We start from the raw sequence: 27126 nt of genomic DNA, 5'->3' as shown, positions 1-27126 counted from the left end.
AGCGACAACTAGAATAACAAAATCATCTGCATGCTGTCAGACAACCTTGACCTGGGTTAAATCTGAATCTCCTCTGATATTCTCACCTGCAATATCTACACAAACTGCAGAACCACTTCCTGGTACGCCCCAAATCCAATCAGAACCATCTTATGACCGTGACACTTCTCAGTCAACTCACAGATCTCAATCAACGCCAAACGTTCAACCAATTGTTAAAAACAAAGGCAAACCGAAGCCAGACTCAAAGAAACAAAGTGGCAGAGCCCCCAAGGGGTCAGATGATAAAATCAAGTTATTTAACAAATACGGATCACTTGAGGACATGGACGTGTCCGAAAACGTCCATTCTAGGGCACATAGCTTGTCGCCCTCGAAAACGGTGCGGGGTAGATCCCCAATTAATCCGCCTAAAAGATAGGTCTATCTACCAATATCGTGCAGTGGAACTGTAGAGGACTACGGACAAATTTTAGTGAAATACAGCTATTAATCCAGGATTTAACACCATCAGCGTTCTGTCTGCAAGAGACGTATCTGAAACAGACAGATAATTTTAACTTACGTCAGTTTGAAGCATATAATTATTTTTCCCCTCCAGGTGATAGAGCCACTGGAGGTTCTACTATCCTTATACGACAGAATGTTATTCACAGCCCTGTTACTCTTAACACTAATCTCCAAGCTGTTGCAGTAGCATTTACGTTATGCTCTCTGTATATTCCGCCTTCATCGAACCTTCAGCTGACTGATCTTCAATCACTCTATGATCAACTCCCAAAGCCATGTGTTATTATGGGTGACCTAAACGGTCACAACCCACTCTGGGGCAGTACTAACACTAATACTAAAGGCAAAATAATTGAAGATTTCATTTCCAATAATGACCTGTGCATATTTAATGATGATTCAAGCACCTATCTGCATCCTGCAACTGGCACTTATTCTTCTCTAGATTTGTCTCTTGCAGATTCTAACCTCCTGAATGAATTTGATTGGTCTGTTCATAATGACCTTTGTGGAAGTGACCACTTCCCAACTATCCTTTCAGAAATAACTCCATCTGATTCTCCATCGTATACAAGATGGAACTTTTCGAAGGCTAACTGGTCTTTATATCAAACTATATGTAAATCGAAACTGCGACCTGAATGTTTCAGTGATATAACTGATCCCATTCAAACTTTTGCTGACGTTTTAAATGAAATAGCTGATGAGTGTATACCAAAGTCCTCTACGTCTCCACATGTACGAAAACCATGGTTTAATACAGATTGTAGACAAGCCAGAAAAGCGAGGAAAAAGGCAGAGCGTTATTTCCGCCATCATCCAACTGTCCATAACTTAAATAAATTTAAAATACTCAATGCAAAGGCGCGTCGTACCTTTAAACAAAACAAACGACAATCTTGGAGAAATTATGTCTCCAAAATTAATTCACGTACGCCAATGTCCAGAGTATGGAACATGGTTCAAAGAATTAAAGGCAAAGGTTCAAAATCTGCTGTTCACCATCTTAAAGATGGCGATAATTTAATAACTGACAAATCTAAAATTGCAGATAAAATTGGCGAAACTCTTGCCAAAAATTCATCATCGGCAAATTATGTCCCTGAGTTTCAGAGATATCAGAAGCAACAGGAAAAGACAAAACTTAATTTCGACTCACATAACGGTGAAGATTATAATGAAGTGTTTTCATTACATGAGCTATATACTGCTCTTGAGCAAGCTCATGACACTGCAGCGGGTGATGACAATATACATTACCAGCTACTGAAACACTTACCGGAACCATGTCTGATGACACTTTTAGATATATTTGACCAAATATGGACGTCTGGCGAATTTCCTCCTTCATGGCGTAATGCCATTGTAGTCCCAATACCAAAACCTGGCAAGGATCATACAGATCCGTCGAATTACAGGCCGATCTCTCTAACTAGCTGTGTTTGTAAAACCATGGAACGTATGGTGAATAATAGATTAACTTGGTATCTTGAAACCAATAACCTTATAACAAATATTCAATGTGGTTTCAGGAAAAACCGTAGTACCATTGATCATTTGGTACGTTTAGAATCCTTTGTTAAAAATGCTATAGTAAATAAACAACATGCTGTATCAATTTTCTTTGATCTCGAGAAAGCATACGATACAACCTGGAAGCATGGCATTTTAAAGGATTTACATGATTTTGGTTTGAAGAGGCCGTTTGCCTCTTTTTATATCACAGTTTATTAGAAGTCAGGCAATTTCAAGTCCGAGTGGGTTCTACCCTGTCTGACCATTATAATCAGGATCAGGGTGTTCCACAAGGAAGTATTTTGTCTGTCACTTTATTTAGCATTAAGATTAACAGTTTATCCAAGGTTTTAAACGATTCAATTGATGGATCACTTTTTGTGGATGATTTTAATATTTCTTGTCGCGGTAAAAATATGCATACTATTGAACGGCAACTGCAGTTGTGTTTAAATAAAATAAATAAATGGTGTCTTGAAAACGGCTTTAAATTTTCTAAATCAAAAACTAATTGCATACATTTCTGCCGTAAATATAAACCACATAAAAAACCCAGAACTGTTTTTAAATGGCATTCCCATCAAGGTTGTAAAAGAGGCCAAGTTCTTAGGTCTCATTTTCGACTCCCATTTAACTTTTCTTCCGCATATCAAATCTCTAAAAACTAAATGCCTGAAGGCACTCGATTTATTGAAAGTCGTGTCTAATTCAAGGTGGGGAAGGGATCAAGCTACGCTCCTACACCTTTACAGATCACTTGTCCGCTCGAAGCTTGATTATGGCTCCATCGTATATGGTGGAGCCTGTAAAAGCAACCTAAAACTCTTAGATTCAGTCCACCATCAAGGTCTGAGACTTTGTCTTGGGTCCTTCAGAACTTGTCCTGTTGACAGTCTTTACGTCGAGGCAGATGAACCTTCTCTTAACCAACGCCGTATAAAATTATCTTTACAATATATTACAAAATTATATTCTAACGAGTCTAATCCTGCATTTCACTGTGTCTTTAATCCTCTTTATGAGGATTTGTATAACAAAAAACCTTCTCTTGTTCCGCCTCTTGGGCTCAGAATTAAGCCATTTATTGCTGCTGCCGGCATTGAGCTGGAAAATATAGCTCCTTCCCGTCTTCTTTCTTCTCCTCCTTGGCAGTTAGTTAGACCAGAAGTTGACTTAACACTTACAACATTTAAAAAATCGGAAACAAATGAATTACAATATAAACAAGAATATAATCAATTAAAAAGTAAATATAATACATATAAATCCTTATTTACAGATGGGTCCAAGGATGGTGGCGCGGTTGCTTGTGCCACTGTCATTGGGTCCAAAACAATATCTTCCAGATTACCCAATGACAGTTCAATTTTCACAGCAGAAGCAAACGCAATACTAACAGCTCTTAAATATATTAATAAACACCGTAAATATAAACAATATATCATCTTTTCCGATTCTCTTTCGTGTCTTCAGGCTATTAAAAATCTTTCTTGCAAACATCCACTTTTATTAGAAATTATTGAATTGTACAATGAACTTGCTACTGGCCAATGCGACATCGTCTTTTGTTGGTTACCCAGCCACGTTGGCATTTCTGGGAACACAATGGCTGATATTGCTGCTAAGGCAGCACTCAACAAATCTGTGACACCACTTCTTATTCCTTACTCTGATTACAAAGCTTGCATTAGAACTTACATCCGTGATCTGATGCAGAAGAAGTGGGACACCCAAGTAGGTATCAATAAATTACATGAAATAAAACCCTATATCGGTTACACTTACTTGGGTTGTCAGTCCAGATTTGAAGAGGTCATCATACGACGATGTCGTATTGGCCACACAAGATATACTCATGAATACCTATTGAAAGGTGAGGATCCTCCATTTTGTATCCCTTGTGATGAAAGAATCACGGTCAAGCATGTCTTGCTTGACTGTGTTGAGTATTCCATCACAAGGGATAAATATTTTAAATCACGAACTATGAAGGATCTTTTAAATAGTATCAGTTCTCATTTAATTATTGCATTTTTAAAAGAATTAGATTTGTTGACTGATCTGTAAATAGCTAAATATTTTATTGTTGGTAGTTTAGATTAGTAACTGAGATTGTTAGTGGCTGTACCCTCAAAGGGGGTTGAAGTAGCGTAAAATTATTGTCCTCCTGAGAGGGTACGTAAGTCCCAAAGCATTCAATGTAAATTTAAATCTACTCTTATTTTAATCGTAGAATCTATGTTCTTTTAATTTGTGGCTTGAATATCCAAAATTGCTAATAGCTGAGGGATGGTGTAAATCCAGCTAGGGTCCATGCAGGAAGCAAAAGTACTGTAAGTCCCCATGGTCCCTAGTATGGTGATCTACCTTCAGTTGTTGGCAATCTATAGCCCGGTTTTATATTGTATTGTTAACTATAGTTAAACTGTTTTAGATTTAATTACTAGTTTTAAATTATTCTCTGTGATACTCTAGTTATTTTACAGTCCTTCGATGACTGATTATTTAGCAACTTTAATTTATTGTTTATGTAAAATATTTCTCGTCACTATATGGCTGAAATATTGCCGAGGTGACGTTAAATTCTAACTCACTCACTCACTCATTCAGCTGAGCGGTAAAAACAACTGTTTCGTGGACAGTTGAATGGAAACAAACTACGAACGTATAGACTTTCCAAAAGTTCTCTGGCGGCTGAACCGTACGTTACTCACTTAATTCCCAGATCCCATCGCAGTGCTCTGGCTAAGCTGCGCTGTAGTTCTCTCCCCTTTGAAGTTGAACGTGGCAGGTTCACTCTACCTAAGACACCTCTGGAACATCAGTTATGTAAGTTCTGTGGCTCCTACTCAGCGGAGGATGAGATTCATTTATTGATCAGTTGCCCATTCTATTTATATTTGCGTTACAGTTTTCTCATGGAGTTGAATCAGCTAGATTCTGCTTTCTCGCTGCTGACTGCCGTTCAGCAGACTGTGTTTATGCTGAAACACACAGCATTTGTTAAACTTCTTGCCGCTCTTGTCAACCGCATGTACAGGAGGAGACTATATATCTCTTAGTACTTGGTTGGGGTGGGTGTGGGTCTGGGTGGTGGTTGTGAGTGTGGGTGGGTGTCAGGATAGATCTTAAATGTTTTACTGTGATATGTGTCTCATAAGCCAAATGGCCGGATGCTGTGTAAACGTTTTAATCGTGTCATTATGTACTGCTTATTAGCATGTGGCACAATAATGAAATATTTTTCTTCTTCTTCTGTATGGGATATGAGACTTTTTTTTAAATTGCCCGGTATTAATTTTTCCACACAAAATGTTTCAAATAAGGATGTAGGTAAAGCTCTCGTGACAGAGTAGTTCCGGCAAAGTAATAATTTAAGCAGTGAACATATTACATTTCTGTCACTGCAGTAAACATATCACTTTTCTCAAACTCAGAAATCTCAGTCTTTCACTCTTAGTAGTATACATGTTCATACTAGTATGGTAGTCCTTTATCGAATTTTAGGTGAACGACTCATTTGGTAGTACGTACACCAATCTGGAGGAACTCTTCCTGCACAAAGACCAGAAACAAACTTGAACGAAAGGAGATCTGAGTTACTCTATTGGCAAAGTAATCTGAGTTTGAGTGAGTTAAAATGTAAAGTAACATCGGCAGTATTTCAGCCATATCATCACTGAAACAAGTTCTAAATACTTGGTAAATACAATCAAATTATATAAACCTGTCGACAAAGGACAGTAAAAATAACAAGAATGTCACAGAACCAGAATTTACAAGTAGCATCATTAATGGGTAGGGAATTCCGCACTTCAGCTGTAAAAAATACGCTGCCATCTGGTAATCTAGAAGATATTGTTTTGGACTCAATGACAGCTTGGCACAAGCAACTGTGCCACTATCCTTGGATCCATCTGTAAATTAGAAGATAAAGCTACTCTGTTTTCAATTTTGCGGTCCTTTAGCGTTGATTTAAGACCGCTAAATGTTATTTAAAAACCGAATGCGTTAGAGGGACAGGTTGTGTAATGAACACAATAAGACATTTTCAACAACTTAAATGCTTTATTTCAGGAACCAATATGCTTGTATTTGTTACAACTAGCATACATGGATAAGAAAATACAGTTTATACTGTGAGCAAGTAGAGTTATTTGATTTTTCTCAAGCGAATTATTGATCTCCCCTCCTGTATGACAATCGACTCGCCCCAACTCAAGCCGTGAAGTTGTCGCCGCTAACTTTGATCGCGGAAATAATTGTTGATAACCACTCTTCTATTCCTAATTTGGAAAAGACCTGACATGTCAGCTTTTATGTGGGAAACATGGGCAGTGGAAGGACTGGGCATTACGGCCGGGACGGAAGCGGTCAGGTTAGGACGTATGGGCCGGCGTGTCGACGTCATGCCCGCTAGATCTTGACCCGGTTTGAAGTATGGCGGAATACTGCCGCTTTTTTCCAGCTTCGAAGTTTCTTCACTGGAATTAGGGTGAAGAAATTCTTCTTCAAACCGTTCGCTTTTTACTTCAAAAACATCAAAGATGCTGCCGAGGTAGAAATGTCCGATGTCCGATATGTTTGTTTACAAACAAAAGGGTCAACGGGTTCATTGCATTCATACGCGGTGAATCGTAACTTTAATTAGCGGTCCTTAACTGACTTTTAAGTACGGTTTTGATGACCTCTCAGCCAATCAGAATCCAGTATCTCACAATGTCGTGCTAGAGGTGAGGTGAGGTGAAATTGGGTTAAACGTCGTGCTTGAGAATATTTCGCTCATATGACGACGTGCATGCGTGTGTATATGTATGTGCGTCTGCTTGTACTAGCCCAGACTTAAGCTGGTTTTATAGTGGTAACCCACTGAGATACCATGCCGCAGTGAAGCATGAATACCCCACACAGACACAGTATACTGACTCCGAGCCGACCAGTCCTTGTTGCACCCATTAGCGCCAGGCAGGGACCAACAAGTACCATATTTTAACGTCTTTTTATGACGCGGTCGGGGATCGAACCCGCGACCTTCCGCTCTCCGGGCGGATGCTCTAACCACTACACCACGGAGGCGGTCAATGTCGTGCTAGAATAAAGATTGGTATGTATAATATTTATTTCTGAACTGATTGAATTATTGCCTACAATGTAATTCGTTTGTTACGGATTTTTAAAATGCTGCCAATGTGAGGTCGATTTGTGGCCTTACTAATTGCCAAGGAGCAGAAAAAAGCAGACGGAAAGAAGGTGTAATTTCCAGCCCGATGTTAGCAGCAGAAGTAAATGGTTTTATACGTATTCCGAGTGGTGGAATAAGTGAAGATGTTTTAACCTACTGGTATACAAATCCTGTAGGCATGGTAGGACTCATTAGAATGAAGTTTTGTAGCATACTGCAAAGCTAGTTTAACATTGCGTTGGTTTAGAGAAGGTTCGCCTGCTTCAGCGTAGAGACTGTCAATAGGAGAAGTTCTAAAGCATCCAAGACAAAATCTTATACCTTGGTGATCAGAATCTAATAGTTTGAGTTTGTTTTTACAGGCTACACTATATACGACGGAGCCGTTATCACGGTGAGTGATCTGTATAAATGAAGGACGGTTGTTTGATCCGCTCTTCACTTTGAATTGGAGACGACTTGTAATAGATCTAAGGTCTTCAGGCATTTGGTCTTCAGATATTTGAGTTAGTGAGTGAGTTAAGATAATAAGTCACATCGGCAATATTTCAGCCATATTGTGACTAAAACTAGTTCTGAATTCATGATAAATACATATAATTTATTAAACCCTCTCAACGAAGGACAGTAAAGTTATTAGGTTATCACAGATGTGTTAAAACTAGATCAACGAAAATTAAAATCATATACTAACAATTAACGATTCGAGATAAAAAGTGGCAAGAGATCGATAGCAACGGAAGTTAGGTCACCATACTACGGACCGTGGGGACTTACAATAGTTCCTGCACGGTGTCACCATACTACGGACAGCGTGATTGGATAAGACATTCATCAATAACTGCAAATATGCTACTGATTTAAAACGACGGTAGCTATGACTGGCTGGATGGGTTATACCATCCTGAAGAGGTGATTCAGCTGTTAGTGATTGTAGATAGCGTCCGCCCGGAGATTAGGTCGCGGGTTATCTCCCCGACCGCTCATACCAAAAGATATTGGTACTTGATTTAAAACGACTGGTCGGCTCGGAGTCAGTATAAGTCTGAGTGGGGTATTCTGCTGATGCGGCATGGTATCTCAGTGGGCTAGCACTATAAAACCAGCTTCAGTCTGGGCTACAAGCAGCCGATTAAGTTTACATGCACGTTGACATATGAGCGAAATTTATCAAGCACGACGTTAAAAATTTCATCACCTCACCTTACGGTTTTATAAAAAAGACCTTCGGTGGTATAAGACTGACTGACTGACTGCTGTTTTACGCCGCTTTTAGCAATATTCCAGCTACATCACGGCGGGGACACCAGAAATGGGCTTCACCCAATGTACCCATGTGAGATTCGAACCCCGGCCTTCGGCGTGACGACTCAACGCTTTAACCACTAGGCTACCCCACCGCCCGGTGGTACAAGAGCATATATTACACAATTCATGTACAATTCATATGCATGCGTCATAGATAGACAACTGACTACAATAAATAATTCCTTATACATATGTACAGTTCCCTATACATAAATAAGTGCATATATTAACAGGTATATAAATACAAACGCTAATCAAAGATTGGCTAGCATTTTTTGCAACTGTATGATAAAATTGATATCTAGTAGTAGTCGGCGAAAAACAAAGACTTATTTAGATGTGTTGTTAAGACAGTTTGTGGTGGGTATATATTGTTCACGATATGAATTTAGTGCTGGACATGTATGAATATAGTGTAATTCATCACCGATTGCATTTAAGTTACAAAGTGTACAGTATCTTTCATCCCTCGGTATGCTTTGCCATCTTCCAGTTTCAATTGGCAGGTTTACATTTAAGGTTGTAAATTTTAAAATAGGAACAGAAACATATTTCGGTAAAAGTAGGTATTTTTCAAAAGTAAGTAATTGTTTGTAATGTTGATAATACATTCCTTTCGGGCTAGATTTGATACTTTCCCTCCACTGAAGAATAAACTGGTCTGTTAAAACTTGTCCAGCTTTCAAAACTAGAAAAGACGTGGTATATACCGAGGGATTTACAAATATATCGGATAATCCAATTCTATCTAATAAACCTTTGATAAAGTGAATCCAAGGATCCGATTTAAAGTTTTTATTGTATTTATTTAAACTGTAATTATATAACACATGGGCTAGTTTAAGGGTAACAGTATATGTTAGTTTGTGCCAAAAGGATAACATACGTTGGTATATTGTTATATATATTGGAGTTCTGCCAAGTTCGTCGTAAACCATGAAATGAGGCGTATATTTTCTTAGCCCAGATGCAAGTTTCAGAAATTTTAGATGTATATTCTCTATTAGGTCAAGTTTTTCAAATCCCCACACTTCTGATCCATAGGTTAAAATAGGTGTTATCATCACATCAAATGCCGATAATAAACAATCTAAGGGTAAATTCAAATTTCTTGCTTTTTTTCAGTAGGCTATACATAGCCTTTGTAGCGTTTTCAGTTATAGTTTTTATGCTAGTTATCATTCTTTTGTTTCTGTGTAGTTTTATACCAACTGTCGACTAAACTAAGATTTTTCTCCCCAAATTTAAATATCATTTTCGATTTAGCCGCTGGGCCTGAACCGAATACTAAAAGTTTTGTTTTGGTACATTTACGTTGAGTTGCCAAGTAGTGCAATATTCATAAAAGGAATCAAGAGACTTTTGCAGGGCTTTAGGAGTAAGGGCAAATAAAACAGTGTCATCAGCGTAAAGTAACAATAAAAGTTGCAAGCAGATTTATATTTCATTTTTTTATGGATAATTCCAAGTTAACTCCATCGCAGCCATTTTCATACAGATTATTCTCTAGATCGTTAAGAAAGATTGGAAATAAAAGTCGCGATAAGTTCTCTCCTTGCCGTACCCCTTTTTGACATGGGAAGTAATCGGATGTACTAATTTGTGTACTTACTGTTGACTTAATGTTACGATACATATTTATAACGAGCTCAAGAAATCTTCCATGTATACCGGACTTTTGCATCTTCGTCCTTAGACCGATGCGCCAGACAGTATCAAATGCTTTTGTGAAGTCGATGAAGGCACAGTAGAACTTTTGCCTTTGTGATGTCAATATACTATTAATTGTCCGCAAAGTAAATATGTTATCGGATGTTGTGAAATGTTTTCTAAAACCTGCTTGAGCGGGAGTAATGGTATTATTTTGTTCAAGGAAAGATGTTAAACGCGAGTTTAGTATAGAGGTAAAGAATTTTCCAACACAGCTTAAAACAGCTATGGGTTTGTATGAACTTGGGTCAAGTTGGTCACCCTTTTTTTGTATATCGGTTTTATAACTCCAATCAGCCAAGAATCGGGAATTTTACCTGTTGAAAAAACAAGGTTGAAAAATAGAACATTGAAAGGGGCAATGATGTCAATAGTATCGATTACGTAATCATTTTCAATGTTGTCCAAACCAGCTGCTTTATTTCGTTTGAGTGTTTTGGTGGTTGACATAATTTCTTCAATGCTAATGTCTTATTAAGAATACTGCAGTCATATTCCAAATCGGGATGGGTACTTTCTTTGAAATTCAATTCATGTTCGCTGTAGTTTTCTTCATTTAGATCTCTAAAGTATTCAAAAAATGTTTTAGTATCAGGCATCGGATTGTTATCTTTCGAATTTCTATCTTTGAGATATTCCCAGTATTCTTTCGGTGACTTTTTCATTTTTTCTCTAAACATATTTTCAAGAGATATCCTATGTTTTCTAATATGTTCTTGTAAGCATGTCTTGTACGCTCTCGATTCGGTGCGTAGGTTTTAAAGATCAGACTGTGATTTAGTTTTCTTAACTTTTCGTTTTGCTTTATGGAATCTTTTTCTGAACTTTCTACATTCTGTATTGAACCACGGCTTGTTCTTACGATAACGGGGTGTGTATTTGATGTGTTTCCGTGTCCCAAATGTTTCACGTGCTGCATTAACAAGCACGTGCGCGAAGCGATCGGAGAGCGTGTTGATAATCGATAAATCTCCATGTGGATACCACTGTACGGACAAGATTTGTAAGTTTATTTACTTTATCCATGTCTACATTTTGGCGAAAAGTTGCTTTTTTGTCGAGATTATAACGTTTAGGTTTAGCCGTTTTACTGTTATCTACATGATGAATAAGTTTAGGTTGCTTTACTTCATTGGGAATAGACTTGCTTTTCAATGTGAACGATAATGGGCAGTGAACATCTAACGTGAAGGGAGAAAAGTCTAAAACATCAAAATCGGGAAAAAGTTTTAAACTTTTTGGGGAAGTAGTAACATAATCGATTAAACTTTTGTCATTACAAGTTAACTTCCCAATATGTTTATCATTTCCCACCCTTCCGTTTACAATGAATAAATTAAAATTCTTACAAATATCTATAAGTGCATAACCAAAATTGTTTACTTTACCGACATCTTGGGATGATCTTTCTAGAGGAAGATTCAAATCATGTAAATAATTCTCAGGGGATATATCTCCAGTTTCATCTAAGACAAGTAAGACTGAGTTTGGTTTTATTGAGTGAATGAGTGAGTTATTATTTAACGTCACATCGGCAATATTTCAGCCATATCGTGACGAGAACACTTGACATTGAAATAGAATATATATAGAGATTATAAAACCTGCCGACAAAGGACAGTAAAGCAACTAGAGTATCACAGATATATATGTAAAACTAGTAATTGAATCTAAAACATTTTAACCATAAGGGACAACACAATATAAAAATGGGCTATAGATCGCCAACAACTGAAGGTAGATCACCATACTAAGGACCATGGGGACTTACAGTACATTTGCTTCCTGCATGGGCCCTAGCTGGATTTACATCATCCCCTCAGCTGTTAGCAATTGAGATATATCTAGCCATACATTAACATTACACATATTCTACGATTAAAACACGGAAAGTTGAAATTTACTTTGAATGTTTTGGGACTTACGTACCCTCTCAGGAGGACAATACTTTTACAGTACTTTAACCCCCCTCGAGGATACAGCCACTAACAATCTGTGTTACTAATTCAAACTTCCAATCATAAAATATTTAGCTATTTACAAATCTGTTAACAAATTTAATTCTTTTAAAAAAGCAATAATTAAATGAGGACTTATATTAGTAAAAAGATCCTTCATAGATCGGGATTTGAAATAGATATCCCTTGTGATGGAGTACTCAACACAGTCAAGCAAGACATGCTTGACCGTGATTCGTTCATCACAAGGGATACAAACCGGAGGATCTTCACCTTTTAATAGGTACTCATGCGTATATCTCGTATGGCCAATACGACATCGTCGTTTGATGACCTCTTCAAATCTGGACTGACAACCCAAGTAAGTGTAACCGATATAGGGTTTAATTTCATGTAATTTATTGATACCTACTTGGGTGTCCCACTTCTTTTGCATCAGATCACGGATATAAGATCGTATAGCAGCTTTGTAATCAGAGTATGGGATCAGAAGTGGTGTCACAGATTTGTTGAGTGCTGCCTTAGCAGCAATATCAGCCATTGTGTTCCCAGAAATGCCAACGTGGCTGGGTAACCAACAGAAGAAGATGTCGCATTGGCCAGTAGCAAGTTCATTGTACAATTCAATAATTTCTAATAAAAGTGGATGTTTGCAAGAAAGATTTTTAATAGCCTGAAGACACGAAAGAGAATCTGAAAAGATGATATATTGTTTATATTTACGGTGTTTATTAATATATTTAAGAGCTGTTAGTATTGCGTTTGCTTCTGCTGTGAAAATTGAACTGTCATTGGGTAATCTGGAAGATATTGTTTTGGACCCAATGACAGTGGCACAAGCAACCGCGCCACCATCCTTGGACCCATCTGTAAATAAGGATTTATATGTATTATATTTACTTTTTAATTGATTATATTCTTGTTTATATAATAAGTCATTAGTTTCTGATTTTTTAAATTTAGTGAGTGTTAGGTCGACTTGTGGCCTAACCAATTGCCAAGGAGGAGAAGAAAGAAGACGGGAAGGAGCTATATTTTCCAGCTCAATGCCGGCAGCAGCAATAAATGGGTTAATGCTGAGCCCAAGAGGCGGAACAAGAGAAGATTTTTTGTTATACAAATCCTCATAAAGAGGATTAAAGACACAGTGAAATGCAGGATTAGACTCGTTAGAATATAATTTTGTAATATATTGTAATGATAATTTTATACGGCGTTGGTTAAGAGAAGGTTCATCTGCCTCGACGTAAAGACTGTCAACAGGAGAAGTTCTGAATGACCCAAGACAAAGTCTCAGACCTTGATGGTGGACTGAATCTAAGAGTTTTAGGTTGCTTTTACAGGCTCCACCATATACGATGGAGCCATAATCAAGTTTCGAGCGGACCAATGATCGATATAGGTGGAGGAGGGTAGCTTGATCCACTCCCCACTTTGAGTTGGAAACAACTTTCAACAAATCAAGGGCCTTCAGGCAATTGGCTTTAAGTGATTTAATATGCGGCAAAAAAAGTTAAATGGGAGTCGAAAATTAGACCCAAGAATTTGGCCTCCTTAACAACTTTGATGGGTGTGCCATTTAAAGATAGTTCTGGATCTTTATGCGGCTTATATTTTCTACAAAAGTGTAGACAATTAGTTTTGGACTTGGAAAATTTAAAGCCGTTTTCAAGACACCATTTATTTATTTTATTTAAACACAACTGCAATTGCCGTTCAATAGTATGCATATTTTTACCACGACAAGAAATATTAAAATCATCCACAAAAAGTGATCCATCAATTGAATCGTTTAAAACCTTTGATAAACTGTTTATCTTGATACTAAACAATGTGACAGACAAAATACTGCCTTGCGGGACACCCTGATCCTGATTGTAATGGTCAGACAGGGTTGAACCCACTCGGACTTGAAATTGCCTGTCATTTAAAAAGTTGGATATAAATTGAGGCAAACGGCCTCGTAATCCAAAATCATGTAAATCTTTTAAAATCCCATGTTTCCATGTCGTGTCGTATGCTTTTTCTAAATCGAAAAAGATCGACACTGCATGTTGTCTATTAATTATGGCATTTTTCACAAAAGACTCTAAACGTACTAAATGATCGATGGTACTACGGTTTTTACGGAAACCACATTGTATATTAGTTATAAGGTTATTGGTTTCCAAGTACCAAACAAGTCGATTGTTGATCATACGTTCCATGGTTTTGCAAACGCAGCTAGTCAGTGAAATTGGTCTATAATTAGAGGGATCAGTATGATCACGTCCAGGTTTAGGTATGGGAACAATAATAGCATCCCGCCACGACGAAGGAAAATTTCCAGATGTCCAAATGTCATCAAAAATATGTAAGAGCGTCTCTAAACATGATTCAGGTAAATGCTCCAGGAGTTGATAATGTATGTTATCAGCCCCTGAAGCAGTATCATGAGCCTGATCAAGAGCAGTATGAAGCTCATGTATCGAAAAGGTTTCATTGTAGTCTTCCCCATTATCTGATATGAAATTAAGAGATTTCTTTTCCTGCTGTTTTTGATATTTTTGGAATTCAGGTACATAATTAGATGAGGAAGAATGTTTGGCCAACGTCTCACCAAGTTTATTTGCAATATCTGATTTATCAGTCAATAACTGATTCCCATCTTTGAGATGGTGAATGCTAGATTTAGAGCCCTTACCCTTGATTTTCTGGATCATATTCCACACCTTTGATATAGGTGTGCGCGAATTGATTTTTGAGACATAGTTTCGCCAAGAGTGGCGTTTATTTTGCTTGAAAGTATGTCGTGCTTTAGCGTTTAAAATTCTAAAGTTGTCTAAATTGTGGACCATAGGATGGCGACGGAAATAATGCTCAGCTTTCTTCCTTGCCTTCTTTGCCTGTTTGCATTCGTCGTTAAACCATGGTTTTCGTACCTGTGGAATTGCAGAGGACTTTGGGATACACTCGTCAGCTATGGTATTTAGTTCATCTGAAAAACATTGTATGGCATCAGGAATATCAATAAAAAGTTCAGGCTTGAGGCTATCAGCACAGAGAATTTCATATAAAGGCCAGTTAGCCTTTTTAAAATTCCATCTTGATGATGGAGGAACGTCAGATGGATTCACAGGTTTTAGTATTGTTGGGAAATGGTCACTTCCACAAAGGTCGTCGTGGACTGACCATTCGAATTCACTCAATAGGTTGGAGTCAGTAATAGATAAATCAAGAGCTGAATATGTTCCTGTGCCAGGATGTAAATAAGTATTGTCGCCGTCATTATAAATGCATAAGTCATTATTTGAAATGAAATCCTCCAGTAATTTACCCTTGGCGTTTGTAGTAGATCCACCCCAGAGTGGGTTGTGGCCATTTAAATCACCCATGATTAAACAGGGTTTAGGTAGTTGATCATAGAGAGCTTGCAGATCTGTAAGGTTTAACAGTTGATGAAGGCGGGATGTACAAAGAACACAAGGTAAAAGCAACCTGTAATGTAAGTCGAACTGCAACGACTTGAAGATTTGTTTTAAGTGGAACAGGGCTATGGAAAACATTGATCATCACCAGAATTGATGCTCCACCAGAAGCTCTATCACCAGGAGGAGAAAAATAATGATACGCATTAAACTGACGTAGATCAAAATTATCTGTTTGTTTCAGATAAGTTTCTTGTATGCTAAACGCTGACGGGTTAAAATCTTGGACTAATAACTGTACATCGGTTATATTAGACCGAAGTCCTCTGCAATTCCATTGTATTATAGGTGAAGGTATCATTTCTTCGGAGGATGAACGGGAGATCTACCCCTCACCTTCCTTGAGGGTGACAAGCTATGTGCCCTACCATGGCTATGATCTGACACATCCATCTCCTCGAGAGATCCAAACTTATTAAAAAGCTGGACCTGGTTATTCGTCCCTTTAGGGGTTCTGTTACTTTGAGTCTTTTTGTACGTTTCACTGTTTGTTTTGGATTTGTTCCTTGCTGGTGGTTTGATACGTGTTTCTGGTTGAGATGATTGTTTCTGAGATTTAGATGAATCCTTCTCAGAAGATATCGGATGTCATCGCCCATGTGTAGTCGGTCTGACATCCTACTTAGTTGCAAGAAACACGTTTAGGTTTGGTGACCGGAAGAGATGAAGAGACAGTAGCAGAGTAAGTAGGGCCCGATGGTTCCTGTGCAATTACAATCTTCTTTGCTTCTACAAACGAAATGTTGCTTTCGTGCTTCACGCGTGACATCTTAGACTGAAGTTTCCAAGTAGGGCATTCCTTGGAAGAGGAGGGATGACAACCAGAACAATTAACACATACGGGAGGTTTGTCACAAACGTTTGAATTCTCACATGATCCTGCACATCGATGACAAGCTGCTTGATTACGGCACGATTTGGAACCGTGACCATATTTTTGGCAGGTATAGCATCTCAAGGGATTAGGGATAAAAGTATCCACCCTCAAGTTGTAATACCCAGCCTTCAAAGATGTTGGATGTATGGAAAGGCAGAAAGTAAACAGATAAGTGTTAGTTTTTGTGGCTTAATCATTCTTTTTTACAGTGAAACGTTTTACACTGGTAACTCCTTGTGAGCATAATTCTGTCACGATGTCATCATCTGTCATATCAGAAAGGCATCGTCCAATGTCACGGACGATGCCTTTACTAGTATTAAGTGATCTATGAGGAGAAACCTCAACAGGGACATTTGCCAAAGATTTGGTTGAGAGTAGGATCTGCGATTGGATCTGTTTCTTGCACTCAATTAACAGAGAACCAGATCGCAGCTTTTTGATTTCCTTTACCTCGCCAGCTAGACCTTCTATACCCTTTGCTACGGCAAATGGATTTAACCTTAGAGGACCACCATCAGGTGCTGACATGACAACGAAACGTGGCCAATTTTCAGTGTTGGTGAAAGCTACAGGAGCCTCATCCTCCGACGAGAACGAATCATCAGACTCGTGGGAACGTTTTTTTAGTGGGGGTGCCATGGTAGAAATATATATGATTCACCCTCCTAGCTCCCCACCCACCATGGAGTGTCAACAAGGACGATGCCTCATGTCTGTGGATATCCAGCAGACGGCACCAAGGATACTAGGAGGGTATACTCAAGCAGAAAATATCTTGAAAAGATAAATCCCACCAGATTGGCCCATGAGCCACCGCCTTCTGGGCATTAAGACTCTAGGCAAAGTTCATGATAAACATAATACAAAATCAATTAGTGTCAATAAACAAAGGGTGCCAAGACCAAAATTTCAACAATTCCAAATCAAATTTTGTGCAATTACATATAATCAATGCACAGGGCTTGGCGTGACCAGCCGATTGATAGAACCGGGCCAGTTCTACCACCCGTCTAGGTGAAGTAAGGGGCAAAGTGGTGTGTTGGGCAAAGGAACACTGTTCCTGGAACCAGTGCCCTCAACCACCAGCCTCCCGTCCTCAACCGACACAGGGCGCAACCCACGGCAAACGGGTTGGTGGACCAAATATCCCCCCGGGTCCACAACGGGGATCGAAGAGCTCTTGGCGTTACCCACCTCACCACGAGGAGGTGGCTCTTCACGGTGCCCGTTTGGTTTTATGCCGCTTTTAGTAAGAAAGTCATCGTATACAGAATAATCGCATATGGTATTTGTTCTGGAGTTGAAGTCACCCATTAGAGTAACATATTCACTTTTCGAAAGCTTATGCATAATTGAATGTTCTAGGTCAAGAAAAGTGTCATTTGTAACATATCTGGATCCATCAGGGGGGATATACACTATTCCTAAATAGTGATATTGCTCAATATCAAATAAAGTTTTTGACATATTTATCCACATTACATAATCATTATCCTTCTCTACTAATGTAATGAAATCTTAATACTCATTCTTAACAGCTATTCCAACTTCTTCTGATTTTCTGTTAGCTTTTACTCTATTCCTTAGCAATAGTGTGTACCCATCAAGTTGTATGTCATCTAATTCATTTGTTTTAGTTTCTTGCAGTCCATTGATATGTTTATTTTCTATGAGGTTGACAAATTCCGAATACTCTAATCTTTTTCTTAGTCCACATACATTAACACTTAAAAATTAAGAGCGGAATAGTTTAAAATACAGTCATCATCATCATCATCATCATCATCATCATCATCACCACCACCACGACCACCACCACCATAATCATCATCGTTAGTATAATAAATGTCAACAACAACATTACCTACAACATATTTATCAACATCTACAATATTATCATCTTCATCAGCTATGTCAATATGAGCGTCTACAGCATTTGTATCAACATCCTCGATTCCAGAAACATCATTATTTACATTTCTGTTGATATGTTCCATTTTGTCATCAATTTCAGAAACATCATTGTTTACACTTATGTTAATATGATTCATTTTGTCATCAATTTCAGAAACATCATTATTTACACTTATGTTGATATGTTCCATTTTGTCAAATGTCAACAGCATCAAGACAAACCACATTATTTTGGCCTGCAATATTGACATCACTATGTTCAGGGTAGACATGAGGGCCATTGCAAATGAGAATCATTGATGTATTGGCTTTGGCATATGTGGCAATACTGACTAGGTATTGATTATATGAGGTCTTAGTATCTTGTAATTCTGTTTTTAATGAAAACTGGGGTCTTTGTAAGTCACTTTTTGAGGTTTGGAGTTCACATGAGTAAGTGTCATATTGTTCTGGTGGAGAACATACAGAGGGAGATGCAGGCCATGTAGTACTGGCTGACTCAAGATCCTGCCCACCGACGTCTCCATACATGGGTGGCGGGGTCTCTGGGGCACTCTGTAGGGGGAGGGACTGGGGACTGGAGGGTATTCTCAACATACAGCTTATCTACTACAATCACTGCCTTCTTCCCGCTTTTCCTAGCCTCTCTCAACAAAGGCCCCAGAACATTCTTTCTATTGTCACTGATCTCCTCCGGGAATTGTTCTACAATATGGAATGGTTTTCCTTTCAACATTTTCCCACATTTCTTAACACTATCTCTCTATTTTGTGATAAGAAATTTTGCAATGATGGGGCGAGGTTTGATAGACTCTCCTTGATACTGTAACGCCAAACAGGGGAGGGTATACTATTTGATGCTCAGAGTCACTAAAATATGTAGTCTTGTGCATGCGAACGTATAAGTGTAGAATTTGATATCCTAATTGATAATCTGGTAGCGCGAGTTTGTTTACAAACTTGTCTAAATTCCGCCCCCTAATTTGCATTACATTACCGAGTTCGCTTGTTACTCCAAGAACATATATTGCTGATAAGTGATAAATGTAGGGAATACGTGTTAAGATAATTAAACTTGTGATATGTAAACTATTGTGTTCAGTTTAATTCGCTTGTATATAAGACTTCTGTACTTCGCGTCTAGATCATAGAAAACGTCAGCCATGTTGACAATACAATGTACTTGTTCCTGATTGGTCAGTTCCTAGGAGGACCGCCCTTTAATCTCTGACCCGACATTCCTTGCATATATAATTAGCTAGCTGACGCTTACTAATGGCCAGACTTGGCATTGGTTTCTGAACCCGCGAAACCTCCTTTTTCCATATCTCTGAAACTTTTGAAACAGCAACATGAAACTTTGTGGAAAAACGTACAAAATTCATTTCAACAACAATAATAATTTATTAATACAGTAACATATCTACAAATATACACTTAAAAAGACACTTAGAAAAGTACTCTACATCGGTACATGCCGATCGTGACGTCCTCAAGTACAGTGCCAGCTGACTGATAACCCTAATTAGAAATTCCCCAAATTCATTATTAATAATTCTTATAAGTCTGGTTAATATTTACAAATTACTTGTATAAAATATACTAAGTCCTGTTGAATGTTCTGTTATCCTCACCTCTTAACTTTGCTTTGTTCTGGTGGCGAGATGCTTAGATGCTTAAGGCTTCCAAGAAATGCAGGCAGATTTGCAGTAGCGTCTCCCTTTTATCCTTAATTACAATGACGTCACAATCGAATGCACCCGCTGCAGTGACCACGTGCCCATGCGAGAGATTCGTAAACAAAGATGACGGTAAGGTAATAAACGTATTCTCTATATACCCGGAAATCGCTTTCTAATGTCATAATCTAACCTAGTACTCCACCGGAAGTATGATGGACCATTCGATTTGACAGTTACGTGCAGAATGACGTAATAACCAGTACGTTTTTGAATAAGCTAATGATACACAATTGCGCACACACACACACACACACACACACACACACACACACACACACACACACACACACACACACACACACACACACACACACACACACACCCTTAAGAAAAACAAATGCGCCTACGCATAGTATATATAGCCACGTGACCACCCATTTATCTAACCCTAGAGGACGATCTGTCTTTGGTTGTACGTCAAGTGGTGTGGATCTGTCTTAGGTTGTACCGGCACCACCTATTTACTTAGCCATAACATTAATATATATCTATATATTATGAACTCACATTTATTGTCATTTATATTTGTGTTTAAAAAAATGAGAAGATTCTTACATTATATTTACAATTGTGAACATTTTTACATCATACATAGTTACAAATTCTGAGCGTTCTTACATATTTACAAATTCTGAGCAGTCCTACATATTTACAACTTATGAGCGTTCCTACATATTTACAAATTATGAGTGTTCCTACATATTTACAAATTATGAGTGTAGTCTCCTACTCTTCTGCTGGTGTCCACCATTCCACAACAGAGATGCTGATGTGGCGGACGCAATGGCCACCAGGGATCTCTTCTTTTCTCTGCTCCTGCCTGTGTCTTCTGACCCCGGGTGGCCAGTTAAATAGGTTGTTAGGGTCTCCCTTCCTTCTTCTTTCCCTTTCTTATCTCTCCCTCCTTTCTCTCTCTTCTCTTTCCCTTTCCCGTCTTAATCTATCCACCTTCTCCTTCCCCCTCTTTTCTTTCTCCTTCATCTCCTTCTCTCCCTCTTCTTTATCCTTTCTCTCTGCTTTTCCTGCTCCTCTTTCTTCTTTTTCTCCTTCTCCCTCTCCTCTTTCTCCTTCTTCTCCTCTTTATCCTCTACATCTGATTTCTCCTTCTCTCTCTGCTCTTTCTCCTTCTCCACTCCTCTTTCTCTCTGTATTCCTTTTTCTCCCCTCTCCGCTCACCTTCTCCTTCTCTGTGTCTTCCCCCTCTCTGTCTTCCTTCTCCCCCTCTTCTTCCACTCTACTCTTCTTTGTTCCCTTCTCGCGCTCTTCTTTGTTCTCCTTCTTCTGCCTTTCAAAGTTTCCTGATGATGACGACGACGTTGATGATGATGAGGAAGATGTTGAGGATGAAAACGAGGAGGAGCAGCTTTTGGTTTTCTTTCCCTCGTCCTCACTCTCGGAAGAGGAAACAAATTCCTTCGACGGGAACTTCTTGGCTGACCGGGGCCTCCTAACAGTTAGATTGCTATGGACTTCTCTCTTGTGGAGGTTCAGTTCAGATACCCGGTCGGCCTTGAAGTTGCACTCGTTGCAACTTGTTTCCCTATTCCCATGAGCTATGGAAACATGATTCACCAAATCCGCTGATTGTGGCGAATACTCTTTCACACCTCGTACATTTGATACTTTTCCCATAACCACAAACCTCTTCTGCCGGAGAGTGGTCTTCTATTAAGTCCTCCGCAAAAACTTTGTTGTTGTTTTCCACGGGGAGATTTGGTGCTGGTATGGTATTAACCTTAATTGTTTCCTCACGGGAAATAGCTGGCTTCATACGGTCAACATGTATTATTTGAGGTTTACCTCTCAATCCACAATTGACACGATAATTGACTTCACTGAGTTTTGCTGTTATTTGAAAGGGTCCTTTCAAAAAACATTGCAGTTTTGGGCAAACACCTACTTTCCTATGGGGGAAGTAAACCCAAACTTGATTCCCTACTTTATTTGCTGAAGATTTTGTATGTTTGTCGTAATATTTCTTCTGTCTTAACACCAGAAAAAAAATGGTGATTTCCCAAAATTTCCCATTTGGAAATATCATATTTCCAAAAAATTCCAAAATTGGAAACATCATGTTTCCAAAAATTTCCAACATTGGAAATATCATATTTCCCAGGCTTGGACATTTTTGGAAATTTAGGAAGGATTTTACTACCACTTCTTTCAATTTCTCCTCAACCCAAGGATCCCCATGAGTGTATAGACTATTTCACGCATCTTTTGTTATGTTCTGTTCGAGTTCTTATTCTTGATATACATAATACATCTTTATTCATAAGAACTGCAGGAATAGGCCGTGTTTTGATATTATCCATTTGTGCTTTATAGTAACGTAATTGCATCTGACGCATGAAGAGATACATTTTGAAAGTTGGGATCATGTTTAAAGTAAGTGTTTTCTATTCGCCGTCCTATGCGATCAACTGGGAACCAATTCTATAGAATAGTATAACTTCACTCATCTGCAGCCTTCTTGTTCTAAAGGTCAAAAATTGATATTGACTGTCATATTTGCCCCCTAGTATGGCTAGCATTTTCTAAAATACTGTTTTAAGTGTATGTTTTACTGTTATCCACAGAGGTGCAAATGATGTTCCCCTTGTCACTGTTTGTATAAACACAAATTACATAGACCTACGTACATCATGGATTAAATAAAAGTTTACCGGACTCACTGACTGACTGGGCATGGTTTATTACATGTCATAAAAGTGAACACTTGCCAGGGAGTAATAGACATATCGTTGTAGAATACATTCTCTAATTGGTACCGTCTAATTAACACCTGTCACAAGGGATGGGCCGTTTGGGTTTATGGTCAGAGATGGTGTTATGCAATTGATGTATTCACGAAATATCATGAACTTGTTAATAGATAATTGCTTATGTTGTCCACACACGGGCGGACTGAGGCAAAAACGGTGGTATCCTCTTTTGCCAGTCGGGCAAGTTGGTTATTTAAAGAGTAAGAGGATTATGAGGCATGGTCGACTGGGTTTGTTTGTTTAACTAATACCACACGACCTTCACTAGTAGAGGGAATGATTTTGGTTCAGTTATTACATGGCTGTTTTCCATACATCTCCTTGTTCCCACTACATCACCACGTGCCATGTTATAGCAAGTCTTCACTTTATCCAATGATGGCAAATGCTTTGGTGAATGTTCAGTTTGTTCCAAATGGTCGAGGTGTTAGAAGTTTAGTGTATCAGGGATATAAGTTTCGAATTATGACTAGCAAGCGTGATACAACACATTGGAGACGTTGCTATCCTTCTTGTTGAGCAACGATTAACACCAGGGACGACTTGATCACAAGCTACAGAGAACATTTCCTTGTCGCCCTCAAGGATACAGTGAGTACAGACCACAGGCCATTTACACAAGTGACACAAGTGGACTATAATTTGTATTTTTATGTTCGCATACATAAATTGATAAATTACTAATCACAATCATACATAACACATAACACACATAACTGTACACAATGTTTAGCATTATGTAACTGTGTAAATATAAGAAACTTATAAGGTACTAATCACAATCATACATCATCAATGTTCACAATGATGGTTCATACACAATTGACTTTAAAGTCCAACAAGATGAGAAACAGCAGCTCCATATTCTATCATGGTCTTCCTTCCTGCTTGAAGATGGTCTTTTTCTCTCTGTAGTCTATCGTTAAGTTATCTGTATTTTCGTTTTCTGGGTCATTTATGAATGCTGAACATAAAAATACAGATGGTAGTCCACTTGTGTCTTTCTTGGCTTGGTCATCTCCTCGGTCATCCACCATCATTGTCTTGCTAATTATCATGGTCTGGTCATCCTCTTAATCCCTAAATAAACAACTTGCCCGACTGGCAAAAGCGGAACACCCCGCAAAAACAATCCAAATGAATTCCTTCTTTATTATATTATAGTGTAACTAATTAATTTGGTCATTTACAATAAAAGGTGACTAAATGTTTAATACATTATTCACTTTACATCACGTTGAATAATTTCTAGAGAAATCAGTACACAAGTTCATATCACGGATGATTCCAGAGACAAATAGTTTATGAGATTCTAGTTTATGAAAAGCATTAAAGGGCCACTGATCCAGAGCGATTAATGTTTCTCGCCAACAGTCTAATTACGAAACCTAGCTGCAAACTGGTCAGCCCCTGCTCCCTCGATCGTGACGGACGCGGAGACTGGGCTACTGTCCGCCTTGGCTGAATTTGTTCAACCTAATCAGGGCACACAATAAGCCCACTGGGATAAAAAGCCCTCGGACAAAAAAAACCTAGGCTAAATGCCCCCAGGACAAAAAGCCCTTGCAAATTTCAACCCATAGGATAAAACACCCTCGGTGTATATTTTGAGTTGACAGGTGATAACATGATGTTTTCTGAGCAATTCCTCCCACTGCTGATAGTTGTTACAGGCTGCTCAGTGACGATGTTGTTATTTTAACAATGGAATGAAGTCTGCTAAATGTTTCAGAGAACTGGCTTAAATTGGTCACTTCCTCTTATGTTTGATTTCGTTGGGCAGGTGAGTGAGTGAGTGAGTGAGTTAACATTTTAAGTCACATCGGCAATATTTCAGCCATATCGTGACTAAAGCAAGTTATAAATATATCAACAATTTAAGTGAAATTATAAAATTCTGCCAACGGAGGACAGTAAAATAACTAGATTATCACAGATAGAGATATAAAACTAGTAACAAAATCTAAAACATTTGAACTATACAAGACGATACAATATAAAAAACAGGCTATTGATCGCCAACAACTGAAGGTAGATCACCATACTAGGGACCATGGGGACTTACAGTACATTTGCTTCCTGCATGGACCCTAGCTGGATTTACACCATCCCTTCGGCCGTTAGCAATTTAGCAAATCTAGCCATACATTAAAAGAACAGGTATTCTACGATTAAAAAGTGGAACGTTTTAATTTACTTCGAATGTTTTGGGACTTACATACCCTCTCAGGAGGACAATAATTTTACAGTACTTTAACCCCCTTCGAGGATACAGCCACTAACAATCTGTGTTACTAATTCAAACATCCAATCATAAAATATTTAGCTATTTACAAATCTGTTAACAAATTTAATTCTTTTAAAAAAGCAATAATTAAATGAGGACTTATATTAGTAAAACGATCCTTCATAGATCGGGATTTGAAATAGATATCCCTTGTGATGGAGTACTCAACACAGTCAAGCAAGACATGCTTGACCGTGATTCGTTCATCACAAGGGATACAAAACGGAGGATCCTCACCTTTTAATAGGTACTCATGCGTATATCTTGTGTGGCCAATACGACATCGTCGTATGATGACCTCTTCAAATCTGGACTGACAACCCAAGTAAGTGTAACCGATATAGGGTTTTATTTCATGTAATTTATTGATACCTACTTGGGTGTCCCACTTCTTTTGCATCAGATCACGGATATAAGATCGTATAGCAGCTTTGTAATCAGAGTATGGGATCAGAAGTGGTGTCACAGATTTGTTGAGTGCTGCCTTAGCAGCAATATCAGCCATGGTGTTCCCAGAAATGCCAACGTGGCTGGGTAACCAACAAAAGACGATGTCGCATTGGCCAGTAGCAAGTTCATTGTACAATTCAATAATTTCTAATAAAAGTGGATGTTTGCAAGAAAGATTTTTAATAGCCTGAAGACACGGAAGAGAATCTGAAAAGATGATATATTGTTTATATTTACGGTGTCTATTAATATATTTAAGAGCTGTTAGTATTGCGTTTGCTTCTGCTGTGAAAATTGAACTGTCATTGGGTAATCTGGAAGATATTGTTTTGGACCCAATGACAGTGGCACAAGCAACCGCGCCACCATCCTTGGACCCATCTGTAAATAAGGATTTATATGTATTATATTTACTTTTTAATTGATTATATTCTTGTTTATATAATAAGTCATTAGTTTCTGATTTTTTAAATTTAGTGAGTGTTAGGTCGACTTGTGGCCTAACCAATTGCCAAGGAGGAGAAGAAAGAAGACGGGAAGGAGATATATTTTCCAGCTCAATGCCGGCAGCAGCAATAAATGGCTTAATTCTGAGCCCAAGAGGCGGAACAAGAGAAGATTTTTTGTTATACAAATCCTCATAAAGAGGATTAAAGACACAGTGAAATGCAGGATTAGACTCGTGAGAATATAATTTTGTAATATATTGTAATGATACTTTTATACGGCGTTAGTTAAGAGAAGGTTCATCTGCCTCGACGTAAAGACTGTCAACAGGAGAAGTTCTGAAGGACCAAAGACAAAGTCTCAGACCTTGATGGTGTACTGAATCTAAGGGTTTTAGGTTGCTTTTACAGGCTCCACCATATACGATGGAGCCATTATCAAGCTTCGAGCGGACAAATGATCTGTAAAGGTGTAGGAGCGTAGCTTGATCCCCTCCCCACCTTGAATTAGACACGACTTTCAATAAATCGAGTGCCTTCAGGCATTTAGTTTTTAGAGATTTGATATGCGGAAGAAAAGTTATATGGGAGTTGAAAATGAGACCTAAGAACTTGGCCTCTTTGACAACCTTGATGGGAATGCCATTTAAAAACAGTTCTGGGTCTTTATGTGGTTTATATTTACGGCAGAAATGTATGGAATTAGTTTTTGATTTAGAAAATTTAAAGCCGTTCTCAAGACACCATTTATTTATTTTGTTTAAACACAACTGTAGTTGCCGTTCAATGGTATGCATATTCTTACCGCGACAAGAAATGTTAAAATCATTCACAAAAAGTGATCCATCAATTGAATCATTTAAAACCTTAGATAAACTGTTGATCTTAATACTAAACAATGTTACAGACAAAATACTGCCTTGTGGGACACCCTGATCCTGATTATAATGGTCAGACAGGGTTGAACCCACTCGGACTTGAAATTGCCTGTC

General features: G+C 38.4%; 1 protein-coding gene across 1 annotated transcript in view; it reads right to left on the bottom strand.

The window, feature by feature from the left end:
* Positions 1 to 21163: 21163 nt before the first annotated feature.
* Positions 21164 to 27126, bottom strand: part of LOC124261916 (protein PXR1-like) — a 62694-nt gene continuing 56731 nt past the window's right edge. The window contains exons 2-3 of the mRNA XM_046696286.1: positions 21363 to 21833; positions 21164 to 21310 (exon numbers count right to left, since the gene is read on the bottom strand). Coding sequence (XP_046552242.1) covers positions 21164 to 21310; positions 21363 to 21833 — 618 coding nt within the window. The remainder of the gene's footprint in view (positions 21311 to 21362; positions 21834 to 27126) is intronic.

This window comes from Haliotis rubra, unplaced genomic scaffold, assembly GCF_003918875.1.
Source record: "Haliotis rubra isolate DU_JTF1 unplaced genomic scaffold, ASM391887v1 Scf12, whole genome shotgun sequence".
In the NCBI taxonomy this organism is placed as follows: domain Eukaryota; kingdom Metazoa; phylum Mollusca; class Gastropoda; order Lepetellida; family Haliotidae; genus Haliotis; species Haliotis rubra.
The sequence above is the reverse complement of the archived record's forward strand: the minus strand, read 5'-3'. Positions and strand labels throughout refer to the sequence as shown.